This window comes from Maylandia zebra, linkage group LG15 (assembly GCF_041146795.1).
Source record: "Maylandia zebra isolate NMK-2024a linkage group LG15, Mzebra_GT3a, whole genome shotgun sequence".
NCBI lineage: Eukaryota > Metazoa > Chordata > Actinopteri > Cichliformes > Cichlidae > Maylandia > Maylandia zebra.
In genome coordinates this window covers 22,912,120-22,932,975 of record NC_135181.1, presented here as the reverse complement: position 1 = coordinate 22,932,975, position 20,856 = coordinate 22,912,120, and the positions used below count along the sequence as shown (strand labels likewise).

Here is a 20,856-nt window from a genome sequence, read left to right as displayed (position 1 = left end):
AGGTTGCCGGTTCGAGCCCCGGCTCGGACAGTCTCGGTCGTTGTGTCCTTGGGCAAGACACTTCACCCGTTGCCTACTGGTGGTGGTCAGAGGGCCCGGTGGCGCCAGTGTCCGGCAGCCTCGCCTCTGTCAGTGCGCCCCAGGGTGGCTGTGGCTACAATGTAGCTTGCCATCACCAGTGTGTGAATGTGTGCGTGAATGGGTGGATGACTGGATATGTAAAGCGCTTTGGGGTCCTTAGGGACTAGTAAAGCGCTATATAAATACAGGCCATTTACCATTTTCAAGCAACTTAAAGAAGTCCAGACGCTTTTCTTTGTAAGCTCATTTGACTACAATGACCTGGATGACTGAGAACCTTCACAGACATGGGGTTCATTTTAAATGTCTAGAACAAGCTTCACTAAAGTAAGAGGTGGTGTTAGGGATGAAACCAGTTTTAACATACTTTTGGGAGGCAAACATCAAGTGTGTCAGGTTAACTGGTTAAATTTACCTCCATTCTGTCTCTCACGCTTATTTATTTGAAGTGTTGTCCTTTTTTTCTATTTTGTATCTTTTCTATTCGGCACATCACAGCTAAGTGGGACAACCCTCCCTAAATATTTGATGACACACTGATGGACTCTGATTTGTTTGTTTGAGTTATGTGTGTTAGAATGTGTGTGCGGATGCATTCATATGACCTGCTTACACTGTGCTCATTCTCTGATGTGAGCACTGCAACACAGATGAAAGACAAAACTAACTTCACTTCATTTCACATCATTCCTCGTGTGTGTGTTAATTCTCAGAGTTTCTATCTGTCCACAGAGAAAAAAAGAAACAAGCGTTCCCCCAAAGAAAGAGAAGCTGAAAATTTCACAAAGTTTTTGCAGTAACAGGGGGGGAGAGAGGGAGAGTGAGAGCATGGAAGAGAGAGGAAGTGAAAATTAGAGCATGGACTGGTTTGATGAGGGAGAGGAGGGATGGAGGCAAAGGTGAAACACGAGAGAGTACAAAGGAGAACAAGAGAAGTCAGCAAGATGCTGAGATACTGACACAGAGCCTGTGAGACTGACAGAAACATGACAGAGAGCAAATGAGTGTGTGTGTGTGTGTGTGTGTGTGTGTGTGCGTGTTTGTGTGTGCGTGTTTGTGTGCGCACGTTTCTCAAAGGGAGATGAAAAACAGGCTAACCATCTTTCAGTGATCAGAGAAAAGGCAGCAGTATAACAATCACCAAACTGAATTCAACACCATAGACACCCACAGACAGACACAAACACACACACACACACACACACACACACACACACACACACACACACACACACACACACACACACACGCACAGTTCAGATGACTGGAGGCAGGTAGCAGCAGGAGCGCCAGATGCTGCTGCTGGATGGATGTCAGAAGGTAAAGACTTTTTTTTTGTTGAATGAAAACTTCACCTTTGTTTCTGGCAGTTATCTCACTAATTTAATCATCCCTCTGTCTTTGCAATCGGCTCAGCTGTCTGTGATCACACAGTCAACACCAGGGAAACTGTTCAAGTCATGCATCTGATGCAGTGCTAGGTGTATGCTAAAACTACAAGCTGTTATCTCCTCACTTTCCCCCCTCTGTCACTCCACTATTACAAATCTGAATTCAAATCTGATTTAAATTACTGAGCAGTCGCCTTTAAAGTTGTCTCCTTCGGGCACAGCTGTCCTCCTACTTTTAGATCACTATCTCAAATTCTGTATGCGTCAATGATGCTCACTGGATACCCACTATTGTGTCGAAAGGCCAAACCTTCAACTTGAATTTAATTCTGTGGAAAAGGACAAGGTTACAGAGAGCATCTGGTCGAGCTCGTGGTAAGTGAAGGTTGTGCTGTGTGCTAGGGTACAGTAGCACATGCACAGTTCAGCTGGTTTCCAATAGATGTTATCTTTCAGACACCACTGGACATGATGGTATAATTCTGCCATGACAGTGTGACTCTGGGCAACAATGTCTTTGTGTGTTGTGAAAGTCAAAACAAAATGGCAAGTATGCTCGTGTTACAGTTTTTTTACAGCCGCTAGGACACATTTCTCAATACTTAGGTCACGTTTGCAAAACTCCTCACACAGTGAGCACAACAGAAGTCTATGTGGGCTAAACTGAGGACCAGTTATCATTGCTTTGGCACAAAATGCATTCAATGACTACATCTCTCAAATTTCATGAATTATCTTCTCACTCAGACACAACAACTGCCAAAAATCTTTGTACGTACAGGACATTTTGCATGTGCTTACATACTGTTGTCAAAACTGTTAAACTTATGGCCAAAACAATAACACAATGCAAAACTTGAAAAGACAGCAAAATTCAACAGCAATATTTTATTGAAACATATTTTAAATCTAAAAATGCAGTTTAACCAGCCACAGCTGATTCTCATTGCAGATGAACATCTGCACAGGTGTTACTCCTTCAATTGTTCAACTCCTTCAATTCTGGCATGCCAGAAGATTCTTTCCTAGGTGTGTTGCCCTAGATGACATAAGATGTGATGTGGATGAGAACCTGTGGCCAAATGGAGAAGACCGAGTAGATTAGCATTACTATTGTATGTGTATCAGTGGATGGTGTGTATACAAATTCTTGTATTTTGGGATTACTTAGTGCAAAAAAATAGAAATACATAAACAAATATTAACGAATTCTGCATGATGTCTGATTCATTCCAGTAACATATATTGAAATTATAAACAGAGATGTGTCCTTGTTTTACACAAGAAAACACTGTGTAATGCTACATGTTGTTAGTGTTTTTCAGGTCATTGTTTTGTGGGTGACAAAGTGTGTTTGTCGGCTGTCAACCTTTGCTAGTGTTCTGGAAGAATGAGTTTATTTGAGACCTGAATGAAGTGTTTTGGTAGTTGTAGTGCATTTTGAATGTGAAATGAACTGCTTTGCCAAGCTGACGGTCAGTTAGGAGGATTGTGTGAAGAGTTTTGCAAAAGTGACCTAAGTATTGGGAAATGTGTCCTAGCGGCTGTAAAAAACTGTAATACCCCTGACCTGATGCTTAACCTTCAAACTTGCACAGTGAGTCTCTGTTTTTCCTGAAAACTGCTGTTTTGTCTCAGAGCTGCAGACAGACACAGTTCTCATCACAAGTGATGATACCTGACATGAAACTCGAGTCTTCTTGACACTGAAGTTGGTGCAATTTCGATTCATGTGGTGAAATCACAGACTGTAGGTGTAAGCCATCAAAATGGGACATCCATCATATAATAGCCATCTAAAAATTTCAGCAGCACTGGAAGCACAATGAGGAATTAAATTTAGGCATGCTTATTAACTATGGCTGCACCTCGCACTGTTATTTAAGATTGATTATGATTAGGAAATAATAGCAGCGTTTGGTATAAAATGAAAAAAGCAAACTAGCCCATTTCCTCCTTCAAGTGAAAGCTAACGTTTTAAATATTTAACTAAAACCATAAAAAACATGAATCTTGCATTAAAGCATCATCCTGCCAGTGAACATGACAACCACACAGATTTGCTCTGGGTAAATTAATCATTTCTGAATGTTGGTGGTGAGAAGACAGGGTTGCTAAAACTATAGTGAAGAAAATACAGTTTAGATGTGAAACAGTAGAACTGCAGGTGAAGAGGAGGTTTGGCTTTCTTGTAACCGAAGCACTGAGCTCATTAAAGCTGATCATGATATAGTGCCTTATCTCTGGGCAAATTAGACCTTTGTGTGCAATGGTACAAAGTGATACGGTAACTGCTTTATGGCAATTCTGGGTTTTTATAGGAATTGGCATTAATGTGATGAATACCTTTAATTTGTTAGGTACCAAATTTATTGAACATGAGAGAAACTCATACCCGCTAATAATTCATCCACTCACTGATTCTGACCTGATTTTTTCCCTTAAGGTAATAATCCTACAAATTTTGTGACGATGTTCAAGTTTGCAGACATCCAGCAGGTTTCTCTGTGATGTTATGATGTTTTTAGATGGTCAGTTTGGCGACTTATTTTGTAGTTACACAGGAGAAGTCAGTTCATTTCAATAAACGTAAAAAAATCCTACATGCTTTTTTCCAGTGTTAAAAATCAGCGCAACTGGCAGTAAGCTGCATGTTGCAAACATTAGCAAATAAGATTGAGTGCTTGACTAATATTTTTTCCTGCTTATATTTTGTACCTTGAGAAATAATAATGAATGCAGTCGTCATTTAATTTAACACAGAATACCTTAATTTGCCACAGAAGAGAAGAGACGATAAGGGAAGAGAGAAGAAGAATCTGTAAAATTTGTTAACTCCTTACATTTGGTAATAACTCCTCTGATAAAAGGACCAATCTGCGTTACTTGATGTGTTTTTGCATAATGTGAAATCTGCAGGGAAGAACACCTTATATTTGGACTTTTAAATGTTTTGGGATAAAGGATCAATCACACAACCATAAAGCAAAATGCAATAAATAACAAATCATATAAAACATAAAAAACACTGTTCAAAAGACCAGTGGCAGCTAGGACAAATGCATTTTTAAGTCTGCACATTGGCATTCAGTAAATTAAACGTTTTTGGCTAACCTGGCTACGATCAGCCAGGTTAGAGTGGACCTGATCCCATACAAATGACTCAGGTTATCCTGCTGTTTTGATGCACATTGTAAGTACACCTTGCACTAAATCATTAAAAATGCATGACAATCATCAGTCATGGTTCGAACTCGAGCTAATTTAATTGCACTTATGTCTGAATCAGTTTTATGGCCCTCGTACTGACAAAGACACCATCCACAGCCTGACAGAAGACACATTTGGACCTAATCTGATTTACTTTGGACTCTTATGCCCAGTCATGGCACAGGAAAATAGTCTGTGGGCTAATCTGAGCTGAGCTCCAGATGTGGAGTTGTGACTGTGTCACTGTGGCCAGACTCACCCCGAAGCAACACTGGCAGTTAAAGCCTAATGCAGCTCATAGGAAACTGAAAATGTGGGCCTCCTTTGGTCCAAAGATACATTCCAGTTTCTTTGCAGTGAGAGTGGACTGACTGAATGTAAATAAACCAAAAGATACTGATGAAAATGCAGCTTGAGCTATTTATTTTGTGTTTCATAAATGGATGGTTGACTTTTTGCTAATGTTAGGATATAATGGTTTCACTGGTTTAGTCCATTTGAGATGGGTGGTCTGTAACAACAAAAATAAAATGATTTTAAAAATGTAGAAGTGGCAAAAATGTAATTACTCAACAGAAAACATCATTAATATTACTGCTTAAACCGTTAATATTAGTTTCCAATGTTTTACGAGTTCCCTCTAAACTTCACAGCACCTTTCTTCCAAGTACGATGACTCACCAAAGTTCTCACCACCCCAAATGTCCATGGCAGTGTCGTATTTTCCAAGGTGATTGAACCAGGACCTGTCAATCACAAACAGTCCGCCTGCAATGATGGGGGTCCTGTGAGAGAAACAACAAAAGGGGGAAAATAAGGGAGTCACAAGATGAGAAAAACATTTCCTTGTAATTTGTAATTAAGTCCTAAGCATGTCTACTAGATTTATGTCTCACTACTGACCCGAAAACATCCAGAGATGACAAAACAGATAAAAAAAAAACATTTATGAAAAGGGAGTTTCAAAAGCATAAATCTTCACTACCTTCACTACCCTAACTTTTTAGCTACACATAAACATGTGAAAGAAAAGTAAAAGCTTCAGCCCTCACACGTGCTTGAGCTGCTTACATTTGTCCTCACATTTCTCCAGAATCTCATCAGATCTAATCCAAACACGAGGAGCTCCTGTGTAGTTTCTCTTTGAGTTTTGCCGTTTCCTTTCTGTTTGCCATAACGCAAACACACACACACACACAATCACACAGACACATGCAGGACAATGAGACGACTGAATAGCTGAAGGCCAGCACGCGCCATCAAATACCCTCTGTTTATCAACAATTATCCCGCTGTCATCGCCTGCAAATAGCACCCCGAGTGTGTGTGTCCGTATGTGGGTGGCAGAACATAAACTCTTTTCAAGCTCAATTTGTCCTTGTGTGTTTAAAGGAATGTAGCAGTGTGTGTGTGTGTGTGTGTGTATAAGACTTTGACTGCAGAAAGTGAGGATGTTAAATGGCATAAAATAACTTGGCAAATGCAATGAATAGGATGAGACAAACAAGACTGCGTTTATTTGTGGACATTTATGTGTATGTGTCCCTATCTTTATGAGGACTGATGCTCGAGGGCTATTTTTTCTCTAGAGTGTCGAGGCCGATCGGACAACACCACACAGTGCAGCAGCGATGATGTGACATAGGACTGGAACAGCAGAAATCTCAGTAATGATCATTTAAGAAATTAAGCTCAAAAGTTACGGGAATGCAGACCTCATCACAATCGACCGCCCACCGCGTTCCTTTTTCAGATGACGTTACCGCAGTGTCACTTAAATAAAGCTACTTTCAGCTTCTCCCTTATTCACAAAAGGTGACCACAGCGAGTCTGTCTGCACACTTCGAGCTTTTACAGGATCTTTTTCTTGTTAGACAAATGTTTAAATCACTGCATTATGGAGCAGTTTCACTGAAATGAGTAACAATAATAATAATAACATTATTATTTGTATTGCAGTTTCTGATACAGATACAAAGTGCTTTTCAGTTTGGAGAAAACACACATTAGAAAAGTGTGCATACATACAAAAATGTGTTTTCAGCAGTAATTTAACCAAAGCACAGATTGACCTGGGGTCCGTTCTTCGTACCTCGCTAAGTAAGTTAGCTGGATTTGATTGTTGACGATTTTGCGTGATCTTGGATCGTTCGGTTCTCCAAAGCTCATCCGGGACTTGCTGTCATAGCAACAGATCCGTAAGCGTAAACCTGCTCGGGAGCAGGCTTACTTTATGTAAACAGGATTAGATCGCGGCCACTCAGGTATGTCCGCTTCACTTATACGAAAGCAACAGCGATATTTTACCACTGTTTTACCATAAATAAATATTATCAATGTAACTAAAGTTAATGCAGTATTTGATCCTTTTATTGATTTCATACAGATACATACAGGTCATTTCCTAAAAAAAGGGAAATGTACTATTAATCATTCTATTTCATGTATTTGATTATTACAGATGTAATTCATATTTCAGAGTAGTAATTGTAAATTACTTCGTGTAATCAAGATGAGAGACCACGGCTATAAAAGCGAAGGTGGATTTGGGAAGCCTGTCGCAGCCATGTCCTGTCCGTATACGCGAGCCACCCATTGCGGAAGGTGCAAGATTGATAAGGAGAGTTTTCAGAATTCAGCGTATATTGCGGGATAGACAGGATCCTTTAGCTCAGCGCGACAGTGTGCTCATAGAGAGATATCGATTTTCCCGTGAGGGTATTATTTACTTAACCAACTTGTTGACGAGGGGGTGCTTTGTTTGCTCTGCCCTTTTCTTGGTTGCTGTTATAAACAAACAGATTATTTCAGGGTCTCTTTCCAAGAGACTAAAAGCAATATAAGTGATAAATATTACCATTCTGTAGAATATTCTTATATTTCACTTTTACTTGTTCCCATGTTCTAGTGGGTCCTGTCGTGGCTCTAATGTGAAAGAGGATATAATGTAATATAATATAATATAATATAATATAATATAATATAATATAATATAATATAATATAATATAATATAGTGTAATATAATAAATTTACCCTACTGCCTACTGGTGTTGGCCAGAGGGGCCGATGGCGCGATATGGCAGCCTCGCTTCTGTCAGTCTGCCGCAGGGCAGCTGTGGCTACAACCGTAGCTGCCTCCACCAGTGTGTGAATGTGAGAGTGAATGAATAGTGGTATTGTAAAGCGCTTTGGGTGCCTTGAAAAGCGCTATATAAATCCAATCCATTATTATTATTATTATTAAATTACTTACGAGTTTAATTTGTCAGCAACTTTCTGCCAGCCCTCTCTCCTTGCTTTTGCAGCCTTTGCAGTGTTCCCTTGCGTTTTAATTAAACTCTGAAACTCCTGAAATCCCTCAATCAAGAGTTCTTGCTCTGCTGCCAAAAAATACAGAGCGCGCTCCTTCGACATTTTCGCCGACCAATCAAAGGGTTGCCGATCAATGTTTCTACTATCGATGCGTAGCCCCTGTTAAGCCACCCAGTTATCTCACATTACTTCATCCAGCTATACTAATCGTCAACAACAGGTGTGTTCGGAGAACCGGAATAGCGAGCTCAGAGTTAGCGCGATGATTTGATCTTGGATGTGTCATTTGATCTTGGATGTAGTAAGCGAGGTACGAAGAACGGACCCCTGACCGGAGGAGCTTAGGAAGGCTGTTCCAAAGGTTCCTGCAGCCTTGTGTCTGAATTTAAAAGAAGACCACAGTACAGTGAAAAGACTCTGACCAGATGATTGGACAGGCCAACTAATGCAATAATAGGAGGAGCCTGCCCATGAAATTACTACATTTTACAATGAATTCTGAATGTTGCCCAATGAAGGGAAGCTAGATTAGAGGTGATAAGCAGGCACAGGCATGTTTTTGTTAGCAGTTGTGGACTAAATGAAGACAAGCTACGAAGGACTGAGAAATACAGGGAGTGCAGAATTATTAGGCAAGTTGTATCTTTGAGGAATAATTTTATTATTGAACAACAACCATGTTCTCAATGAACCCAAAAAACTCATTAATATCAAAGCTGAATGTTTTTGGAAGTAGTTTTTAGTTTTAGCTATTTTAGGGGGATATCTGTGTGTGCAGGTGATGATTACTGTGCATAATTATTAGGCAACTTAACAAAAAACAAATATATACCCATTTCAATCATTTATTTTCACCAGTGAAACCAATATAACATCTCCACATTCACAAATATACATTTCTGACATTCAAAAACAAAACAAAAACAAATCAGCGACCAATATAGCCACCTTTCTTTGCAAGGACACTCAAAAGCCTGCCATCCATGGATTCTGTCAGTGTTTTGATCTGTTCACCATCAACATTGCGTGCAGCAGCAACCACAGCCTCCCAGACACTGTTCAGAGAGGTGTACTGTTTTCCCTCCTTGTAAATCTCACATTTGATGATGGACCACAGGTTCTCAATGGGGTTCAGATCAGGTGAACAAGGAGGCCATGTCATTAGTTTTTCTTCTTTTATACCCTTTATTGCCAGCCACGCTGTGGAGTACTTGGACGCGTGTGATGGAGCATTGTCCTGCATGAAAATCATGTTTTTCTTGAAGGATGCAGACTTCTTCCTGTACCACTGCTTGAAGAAGGGGTCTTCCAGAAACTGGCAGTAGGACTGGGAGTTGAGCTTGACTCCATCCTCAACCCGAAAAGGCCCCACAAGCTCATCTTTGATGATACCAGCCCAAACCAGTACTCCACCTCCACCTTGCTGGCGTCTGAGTCGGACTGGAGCTCTCTGCCCTTTACCAATCCAGCCACGGGCCCATCCATCTGGCCCATCAAGACTCACTCTCATTTCATCAGTCCATAAAACCTTAGAAAAACCAGTCTTGAGATATTTCTTGGCCCAGTCTTGACGTTTCAGCTTGTGTGTCTTGTTCAGTGGTGGTCGTCTTTCAGCCTTTCTTACCTTGGCCATGTCTCTGAGTATTGCACACCTTGTGCTTTTGGGCACTCCAGTGATGTTGCAGCTCTGAAATATGGCCAAACTGGTGGCAAGTGGCATCTTGGCAGCTGCACGCTTGACTTTTCTCAGTTCATGGGCAGTTATTTTGCGCCTTGGTTTTTCCACACGCTTCTTGCGACCCTGTTGACTATTTTGAATGAAACGCTTGATTGTTCGATGATCACGCTTCAGAAGCTTTGCAATTTTGAGACTGCTGCATCCCTCTGCAAGATATCTCACTATTTTTGACTTTTTCTGAGCCTGTCAAGTCCTTCCTTTGACCCATTTTGCCAAAGGAAAGGACATATTTAATAATTATGCACACCTGATATAGGGTGTTGATGTCATTAGACCACACCCCTTCTCATTACAGAGATGCACATCACCTAATATGCTTAATTGGTAGTAGGCTTTCGAGCCTATACAGCTTGGAGTAAGACAACATGCATGAAGAGGATGATGTGGACAAAATACTCATTTGCCTAATAATTCTGCACTCCCTGTACACATAAAAAATTAATTACAGAATTAAAGACAGCAGAGAATGAAACTGAGCACTAAAAGTTTCAGACCCCTGGTTGACAGCAAAGGTTTGATTATTTTTTTTTTTATGTTGCAGTAAGTAAGTACCAAAATACATTTACAGTGTTTATCATCAATGCAGAGGAGAAAACAGGACATGCAGGATAAATATGGGAAAATGTGGTGCAGCAGAAGTTTTCAACTATACTGCAGCTGGCACATCCACTAAATATTGTAGTAAAGATATTATATGGATGGATAGATGGTGATTTTATGCACGCAGTTTTTATGTTATTACTGAGACGGCTGCTAAGTGGTGAAACTTGTTTCTAGAAGTAAATTAATACTAGATGGAAATGTTTGCATGGTTGAAACACCAGGATAAGAGTAAATGAAAGCACTTCTAAATGTTCAACTGCCCCTGTGTGTTTATTTGTTCCAAAAACTGATGCTGTTAAAAAAAAAGTGGTGAAAAGCACCCCAACTCATCTCCTCGAGTATCTGTGTTACAGGTTACAGTGCATATATATGATGTATGTGGTTGTAAAGGTTAGGGTTGGAGGCTTTGAAATACATAATGCCAATCATGGTCTTCATACGTATAGTTTATAAATGCATAAATGGTAACTCTTGGTAACGAGGTTGACATGGCAGATAAAAGCATTGCATTGACTTGCAGGTAGAAACCATGACAGTGAACAAGCTACAACCTTTCCACAATCTTTCTACATCCATCTCCAAAAAACAAACACAGGGACACACACACACACGCACCATATGTGATTGCCTGCCCCGCTGCCTCCACCAAAACATAAAAATAAAAACCATGCATGAAGTCAGGCAGTCATAAGTTGGCACAGCAGCAAATCTGGGTTCCTGCCACCAATCTGACTTATGACGAAGGAGCAGTGCCAAAGTTTATTATTTATAACCGTGCATGTGTGTTTGCTCTGTGGCTCTTGTGGCTTCCCTTTGTTTGTTTGTTCATCTCTCCACAGCAAATGATTTGTCAGGCATCGATGATTTGAGGTTTTGTAAACTTTTAGCGTATTAGGTTTTTCATCACAGCCAATGTGTCCTTATGCAACCTGCTTTCATTTCCAAGGCATCAAGCTCAGCAGTGCAGGGTTGGTGTTGTGAAGGGGCGGATTTTAGTCTAAACCACAATGTTTCACTAAATTTAAACTAAACTTGAGTAGATTTAAGTGCCAGTGTCGAACCACCAAAGGAGCCAAAGATTTCTTGTGCTTCTGAGAGTTAGTTTATGTGTCTCTTGCTTTTAGTTCAGCTTTAGATGACGTCAGGTTTGTTAGTTCCCCTTTGTGTTCTCATGATGTTCCTTCAGTCTTCTCGCTCTCTGTTTTTCCTTTTGTCTGTTTGTGTCAAGTTAGTGCTGTCTCCCCATTCTGCTGTGGCTCTCTTCCATATTTTATTTTGGCGACTGTTGTTCCGTGTGTTGGTTCCCCCGACTCATTAAGTTAATTATTCTCAGTTGTGTTCCCACCTGTTACCTCTGCCCTCGTTATCCTGTGTGTGTGTGTGTGTGTGTGTGTGTGTGTATTGTCTCAGTCTTGCTTTGTTGCATCGTCCTTCATGGTTGTTTTGTTTCTTGTGAATAACTCTTGTGAGTTAACAGCATTAAAGCCGATTTTTGTGTTTATTCAGGATGATCACATATGGAGAAACTAAAACTATTGCAACAAAAACAAAAGAACACTAAATGTTAAAGCAACACAGGAAAGAAAGAGAAGACACTGGAAACACGGAAACTAACCTAAACATAGTAAGACAAAGTGGTGAACAGACAGGGAAACACAGGGAGGCTAGAATAACAAATAGATTCAAATCAAAACGTAAGCATCATATCACAAAAAAACTCAGCATCACTCAAAACCACAGAAACTTAACTAAAAGACCAAAAAGAAAAGAAAAGTTCATTTTATATAAGTTTGTTTAGTAAGTACACAATATTGTTTCAATTATTTATATTTTTTTCCACACAGTTTTAGTTGTTAGGTTTAGAAAATAACAATTTTGACTAATTGTTCACTTGGGTTTGGCAACTAAACTACTTGGCAGTGTTTAGGAAAAAGAAAATGATTTGGATAAAAATAACAGTGTAATTAAAGGTTAGAAGTCAAACTTCTCTTTCATAATATATACATATATGGCCTCAGTCAACACCTGTCTGAGAAAGGTTGGAGGTTTTACTTACATGACCTTAGAAGGCTGCCTCTGTAAACAGCAGTTATTTTAACCCAATCAAAATTGACCACTATTGTTATTTTTCTGATGAGGTCAGCCTGCCACAACCCTGCTGAGGTCACTGCAGTAATAATAGGTCAGAGCAGGATGATTAATTTCTTACTGATTTCTGAACTGCATTTTTTTTTTTATTCTAGCAGTGGTGGGGCACATCAGCACTGCCATTAATCACAGCACCCCACAGAAAATTACATTATGTAGACATAGAAGCTTTTTTTAAGCACTACTCTGACAGTCTGTGATTGTGGGCCATTACTGCCATTTTAAATTAATTATGTATTGGGGCTTTTTATTAAAAATTAGTCTACATGCAGTATAGCACATAAGGTAACCAACATTAGTTAGTCAGCTGCATTTACTGTGGTCTATTTGGAATTTTATGAATTCAGCAGTTTTTTTCTAGTACTGGTTCACAACAACACATCTCGATGCACTTTTTATACTAACGTAATGATCCTGCAATATTAAAGAAAGAAACCCAATGATCTGATGGGTGATACCGATTAACAAGCACTTGAAAATGGGGAGAAAGAACTCCCTTTTTACAGGAAGGCACCCCCAGAAGAACCAAGCCCAGAGAAAAGCAGCCACCTACTATGTGTGGTTGGAGGTTGACGGTAGATAATAGTTACTGGAAGCATCATGATGAAGGATGGTTCAGGGTCACCTGATCCAACAGTAAGTTTAAGCTTTATGAAAAAGGAACCTTTTAAGAACCTCTTAACAATGTAGTGTATGCTGTACAGTGCAGCGAGGAATGCCCAGACCTCTACATTGGAGAGACCAAACAGCCACTTCATAAACGCATGGTACAACATAGAAGAGCCACCTCCACGGGACAAGACTCGGTGGTCCATGTGCATCTAAAGGACAAAGGTCACTCCTTCGAGGATGCCAATGTTCACATTTTGGACAGAGAGGACAGATGGTTTGAAAGAGGAGTAAAAGAGGCCATCTATGTCCACTGTGAGTGACCATCTTTGAACAGAGGCGGTAGTTTATGACACCAACTGTCTGCCATCTACAATCCAGTTTTGAGATCCCTTCCCAGACGCCTTAATGCCCACTCACATCCTGGGCCGTCTGACCTCAAGAAGTCACATGATAGGGTGGGCCTAGGTTTCACAATTAGCTCATCGAAACCTTGGCTGATTGTGACCTACACCCGTTTTCACACCTTGGCTCATTTGATTAGGTAGAGGATAATTAGGGGGTCCATTGTCCCTCTCGGGGGCTAATGAGGTCTGATAAACTTACATGCATTCATAATAAACAACCTATAGAGAAATTTAGACTGTAAAGACAAAAGTTTAAGCTCATTGTACAAAAACAAGATATTCATTATATATACTTCATATTATACATATATCATTACTCTATATTTGAATAGAACATACATAACAAATACAAAAATTCCACAAAGAGAAGGATGACAATGGGTTCAGGTTTTTTTAATAAAAGCAGAAAAATGGGCCTGAAAGGCAAAATCAGTAGATTTTTGTTTTTAATAACTTCCCAAAGGCAAATGTAAACACATGAAAAACTATTGCACACTGAGGAATGCGTTTCTGGAAGGCATAGCTGCATTTCTATTTGCCAATGTGGACTTAATAAAAGGAAATATTGGGTGTAAATTTTGATGCTGTTTTAGTTTTATGCGCCTCAGTTTTCCACCATTTCTTTGACTGCTCTCTGTCTATATGTTTCTGAACGTTTATGCACAAAAAAACACAAAAGTGAAGAAAACCTTCACAGTTTAGCTTTAAAAGTATCAATAATAAGAAAATAATAAGAAATCTGGTTTGAAATGAGTAACAAGCACATGAGTGTGGCAAGTTTATTATAAGATAAAATAAAAAGTATAAATAATTGGACCAAAAAGCTATTCCAACAAAAATATTATAGAAATGGGTTAAAAAGGGAATTTGAAGGTGGTACAATTTGGTGTAGCAGAGAAATATTACTTTGCTAAGAATAAGTGAGGTGAGCTATATGGTGAAAGACTGCAGGGGTTTGGGTTTGATTCCACCCGGACTGTTTTCTAAAAAAGTTACATTTGGTGAGCAATATTAAAAACCACCATCAGCTTACGTTTAATTTAAAGTCTGGTACCTTTGACCTAACAGTGCCAATGGATGCTACAGGCTGTTCTGCACCTGCATCATCAATTACTATAAATCACACTACTGCAAACTCCACAGTTCCATAATCTGCACCTACTGTCTAGTATAACCTTTGGCAAAAGTACAGTATCATCGTTTTAAAAAAATAATATAAATTTAATCAGAACATCACAACTTTTATATAAAATATCAACTTTTTTGTTTGTATGTATGCTTGGTGGTATTTGTTGAGCTGTTTGAAATTACCAGCCACTCTGTAGGTGCGGACGTTTTCCCAGATTAACTTTGTTGACATCAGCAAGCATGAACACATGACAGGGATGACAAGAGGACGACAAGTCTGTGATCAAATGAGCACAGACAGGACCATAGGGTGACACTACTTTCTGATTTGTTGAGTATCTCAATTGCACCAGTGGGAAGGGACACCGGGATGCGTCAGATGAAAAATTAACTAAGCTGGTAACACGTATCAATTTGCCAATAACACAGATGTAGCATGAGACATCTTTAAATGTATCAAACCTGCAGACGCAGCATCCAAATAACTGGTGGCTGTGGTAGAGAGGAGGCCACTGAAAGAACTGCCATTAATCCAGGCCACCCACTGAACCACTTACTGGAAAGGCAGAGCTTTCTGTAATAACATTTTCAGCTTTCAGCTCCACTGCCAAATGACAGAAATACTTTTACCTCACACCACAACACCTGTATTCATTTTCTTTAGATTTTTGCTCCTTGTTGTATTATACTCTGCCTTTTTACATGGCATTATATTATCTTATTTATTGTTTTATGCAGTGGGTGCTTTCTAAAATCGAATTGTCCTGATTTCCTTTGCATAACTTTTACCTTACTGATAGCGTTGGTGTTACGGTCATTGTGCCTGCTCGGTGTACTTTTACAACTATAAGTAAAATGAATTGATGCAGCTTGGTAATGAAAAAATCAACCACCCACATCACCAATAACCTTTTGCAGTACCAACCATGCTCATTTTAATTATTCAGTTAATAGTAGCTCGTGTATCTGCAGCAATCCTGGCAGCATGACTGAGGAGGGCACGGTACGACTTTGAGGAGTTACACTCGTGTCTCTTTGGAAGCAAAAGGAGGTCATTCATCACCTCGCACAGCTTACTTTAAGTGTGATCCCACTGGAAAACCAACAGAAATGTGTTGAGGATATTCTGAACTGCCATGTACTGTGCTAACCTGCTCTAACACCTTGAGAAAAGATTGAATTTATTTACCACTTGTCCCTTAAACATATTTATAATTTATCCCATGTTATTTTACAGTTGGCCATAATGCTATAGTTTAGACATTGCTGTTGTAACTTTGCTCTACATACTATCCCGGGTTTGTTTGTGGTAGCTTTATGTTACAGTTTACATCCATGCGTATGTTTTTAAAGCAAATACTACTGAAACATAAGATCATTTGAATTTTCTTCTGTTGAAAGGTCAATTTCTGGTAAATTACACAATAGTTTGTCCCTTTGTTCAGCTCTTACATCCTTAACAGGTGTGGGGGAGGGGCCGGCCCAGCACTTCCTGTTTATATGGGGTTTATATCATGATGTCATTGATTGCATCACTGGGCGACTGTGGCTCAGGGGGTTGGGAAGCGTATCTATAACCGGAAGGTCGCCGGTTCGATCCCTGAGCTCTCTGTCCTGATCATTGTGTCCCTGGGCAAGACACTTTACCCTACTTGCCTACTGGTGTTGGCCAGAGGGGCTGATGGCGCGATATGGCAGCCTCGCTTCTGTCAGTCTGCCCCAGGGCAGCTGTGGCTACAACTGTAGCTTGCATTCTCCAGTGTGTGAATGTGAGAGTGAATGAATAGTGGCATTGTAAAGCGCTTTGGGTGCCTTGAAAAGCGCTATATAAATCAAATCCATTATTATTGGGTACAACCAAATGGTTTTTCCTTTTTGCATAGTGAAGTTGTTTTCTTTTCAAACCATTTATTTGTGTAAATGAGTTTGTAAATTAGATGAATAATCTTATTCCTGTTTCTTTGTTTAGATTTCGTTGTTTGGTTTAGCCTTTTTTTTTAAACAGTAGAGACTAATGAGGTTCAGGTGTGTGTAAAGTTCTGTAAAATATAAAAGTGAGATTTTGACAACAGAGGTCGTTTTAAGATGGCAGAATGGAGATGCCAGAAAAAAAAAATACACTAAAAAGAAATTTGACCAGTCTGCTGATGCTGTCTACTTATCACCTTTCTTACCATTTGCACTACTTTACCTCACATAAAGAAAAATAATTTTGCACTTTTATAACTGTGGCTACAATCCTCCATCCACGTGTATGTTTCTAATTTGGCACAGAGATTCATAATATGATTCAAAGTAGCTTGATTTCGTTGTGCAGCCTGTAAATGTGGTCCAGTGTATGGTTATAATTATAGATGAGTAAGGAGGGCTGGATCTATCCAAATCCAGCCCTCCTTGTTTTGTCTTATGGTCATGTTATATTTTAAGATACTGAGTTGTTCTGCTTTATTGAAGCTCTTTGTTATAGGTTGTTGTCCTTTCCAACATTGGGGATAAGCAAAGCAGATTATTTTTACTTTATCTGCTTTTATCTTAATTGGTTATTAATGAAAGCTGCTAGAATGTTATTCCAGATCATTCTGGCCCACTTTAACCTCTGCTTGTAGACAGAAATATGTTATTGGTGGAGTTAAATACTGCTAAAAATGTTGAGTCAAATATTTTTTCTCCTGCAGAGTCCCTAATAATAATTATGCTGTATGGATCAATCGCACACACACATAAAAATACACACACACTTTATTTAGCAACAAGTAAAACCCTGCACTCAAGTCTGTAAAACGATACATATGAAAATGTTATCTATTTATTTCACCGTCAGCATCTTCTGGATTTGGTGAAAATTTAAAACATTTACTCTTCAAGTTTTTAATGAACTTAATTGTTCAGAATTCATCCTAAGAAGACAACTAAACCCGTGCTATTACACTTTTTCCTTTTCATCCTTTCATCAGACTTCAGTGCATCTCTTTCCTTTTGTCTCCTCACTCCCCCTCTTGTCCTTTGTTCCTACTCTTTAACCTCCTCTTCTCTGCCTTCTCTGTTTCCACTTGTCTGCACTTACTTAATGAGCCCTGGGTTCAGAATCTATACACCCACAGTTATACATTTTAATGTTTGAGTTTTTGTGTATGCGTGCATTACTTGATTGGCTGGGTCGGGTCAGTCCGGCGGGCTCTCTGTTCAGGCGACAACTGCTCCCACTTAAAATGGAGACTCCAATCAAAGCCTGAGGGAGAACAACAGAGTAAAGAACATGCTTTAAATAATACTGAGTACAGAGGCTACTGTGCTGTACCAAAACATCAAGGTCACTGTTATGCTATGCTTTCTTTAGAATATGTATATAAAATAGTTAATGAAAAGACAAATAGAGATATATTTTATTTTTCTGATACTAGAGGAAAAACTTCAGCAAAGAAAATGTTGTGTTGGCTTGTGTAGTTTTTTGTGTGCTTACAGTCCACCAGGTCACGGATTAGCTACCACAGTACTCCCCCTCCACTCTCTGTTGGCATGTCTTTAGACTTCAACATGTGTGTGAATGTCAGGATCAATGCAGATGGATCTGATGACCGTCTTTTTTATGATTTCAGCGACAGGTTCATCTATAATTAAAATGCTCTTTATAAGCACGACTATCGTTATCGATTCTCCTTCCTGTGTGATTGTGCGTGCACAGTGGACAGCCCTATTATCTGCATTGATTGGCGGACTGCTTTCACCAAGAAAATAAGACTGGTAAAAGAGTCTAATGGAAGGAGAGAGGTACTATGAAGTCAACAGATAAAGTGGGAGGTAGTGCAGATCGCAGACAGAGAACACAGTTATGTGTTGTTCTGGCTTTTTTACAGGCCGTTTAGCTTTAGCTCATCTGCGAGTATAATCCTGCTGAGCTAATAGAAATGTTCACTTTCTACATTTATTCAAGTTACTAATTTAATGTTTTAAAAAGCATTTACAATGCTCACAAATGTTCACTTTCTACATTTATTCAAGTTACTAATTTAATGTTTTAAAAAGCATTTACAGCTTTAGCTTTAGCTCATCTGATGGTCTTAAAGATGATGTCAGGATCCTGATGGCAGCGAACGAACTGACTGATATCTAAGAATTTGATATCAACAAATTAAAAGGACTGTGTTAACTGTTCAAAGAGTCATTTTATGTGCCAACACTTTAAGCACATTTCAAAGCTGTGTGAGAGAACCCTACTGTGCACATATAGACAATGCTTGGCAAGAGTCTTGAGCCACCCCTCAATATGTTCAGGGATTTATTTAAAAGTGCACATATACATGGAAATACAGTATACAAGGCAATCGCTGACTGGCAGAACCAGGCTCAGGGAGGGCCAGCCATCTGCCACGACCGGTTGGAGTGAGAGATCGGTCTCTCTTAGGTATCTTTCTTATTATTTCTATTAGTAGTCTTCAGGAATAGTTCCCCAGGCTTCCTGAAGGACATTTCAAAGTTCTTTGCATGTTTGCTGCCTTTTGTTCTGTTCTCTGTCAAGATGACCCTTATTACTTAAATAATGTAGAGGTCTGGGGAGGCCAATCCATGCTGATAGTGGTCCATTGTGTGCTTTTACTGCTTTGGCTGTGTGTTTGGAATTATTGTCATGCTAAATAATACCATAAGACCTGTTTCCACTGATTTTCAGTCCAGTTCTTGTGTAACTTGGCACAGCTTAATCTTTCTTTCATTTTTGATGTCACAGAAAAAACAGGGTGTGAGGGGGAGGCTCCCACGCTCCCTGTTTGTCATCAAAACGTGATGAAATGTCAACTCTTGGTAGAAAGACAAGAGCAGCCATATGGACACGTTTCTCATTTGATGTCAAGGAAGATAAGACACGTGAAACATGTGGCGCCACTGTCACTGGTGAAAACACGACAAACCTTTACACTTTATATTTTAGTCAACTGAAACAACTTCAGTCTAGTCTACTATAATCTTATCATATTTAATCAACTAGAACTAAACTCAAACTAAAAGAATCTAGAAGCTTAAATTATGACAAACACTAAATCAAAGTTTGCACACAACACCAGTTCATTCTTTGAATGATTCATAGAATCATTAAGAAACAAACAAAAGAAAGAAAGAAAAACCTAAAAGAAAACAAACAACGATAAAAATACACTGGAAACAGTCAGGTAAAGCGACTGGACTGGACTGAAGATGAGTGACAAAGCAGTCAATATGCAAAGAAACACTTTAAAAGTCCTTCAGAAAGCCTGGAGACCAATTGCTTTAAAGACCACTTTAAAATTACAAGAAGGTTGGGATCCTTGGATACAAAATATGAAGATGTGATCATTCTTTCACAGCTTGCATGCAAACTGATTCTTGTGTTGGATTAGTGCTGTGTCCTAAGTCTTTTTGACCATCACAGTTCTCTGAAACTCCATGTTTTTCACAGAGTTTGTATTATATAGGTAAGTGAACATCTGCAGTCCACAGCTGAATGCCATGCTGTAGTCAATTAATCAAACAATTGAAAAGTTGGGGATGTGATTGGGGGACATTTTCTGAGAGTAACTAAATATGCAAAATTCCACCTGCTAGCCTTTTTTGTCTTAGAAGAATTATTAACAGAAAGACAAAACTATGATAAATAATAATAAAAGGCGTTTCGTTCTTTTATTTGGAAATATATTTAGATTCATGCCTCTGCTTTTTCAACATCAAACAGCATTTGAGACATATGAGACCTTAAGACTGTTGTAGTTTATTTCTTAAAAATAAACAATTAAATTTGAGAACATAAACCTACAGTCTCTAGTTCCCTTTACAATGATGGAAAGAAAGTTGGTGCACTCGCTGCACAGTTTAAAACCAAGACATCAGCACTTATCTGTGTAGAAACTGGGCAGAAAAAAAGGGCAACTCTAACAAAATCTGAATATTCAAGGACACACGGTTGAGGGACTTTAGTGCACATTTCAAAGATAAGATGATTCAAGGACAGCAACTATTCTCGAGGGGTCCAATATGAGCGAATAAGAGTCACTGCTAGAAGAAGAAGAAGTAGGAAAAAAAATATCTCAAAGCATTTAATGTTCACAGCAGCCATAGAGAACAGGTTCATGAACTCATCACAAACTTATCATCAAGGGCCACCTCATAAGTCAGAAACCCAAAGGGGTTTCTCTCTGTCATCAAAACACAACCCAAAGGTGCCTCAGAGACGTTTGTTTCTGAGTGTAGATGGAAGAAAG

The 20,856-nt window shown here is 39.2% G+C and overlaps 1 protein-coding gene across 1 annotated transcript in view; it reads right to left on the bottom strand.

The window, feature by feature from the left end:
• galnt14 (UDP-N-acetyl-alpha-D-galactosamine:polypeptide N-acetylgalactosaminyltransferase 14 (GalNAc-T14)) overlaps positions 1-20,856 on the bottom strand; it is a 238,557-nt gene that overhangs the window by 34,333 nt on the left and 183,368 nt on the right. Inside the window, exons 8-9 of the mRNA XM_076874145.1 lie at positions 17,774-17,858; positions 5,364-5,467 (exon numbers count right to left, since the gene is read on the bottom strand). Of these exons, the coding sequence (XP_076730260.1) occupies positions 5,364-5,467; positions 17,774-17,858 (189 nt within the window). The remainder of the gene's footprint in view (positions 1-5,363; positions 5,468-17,773; positions 17,859-20,856) is intronic.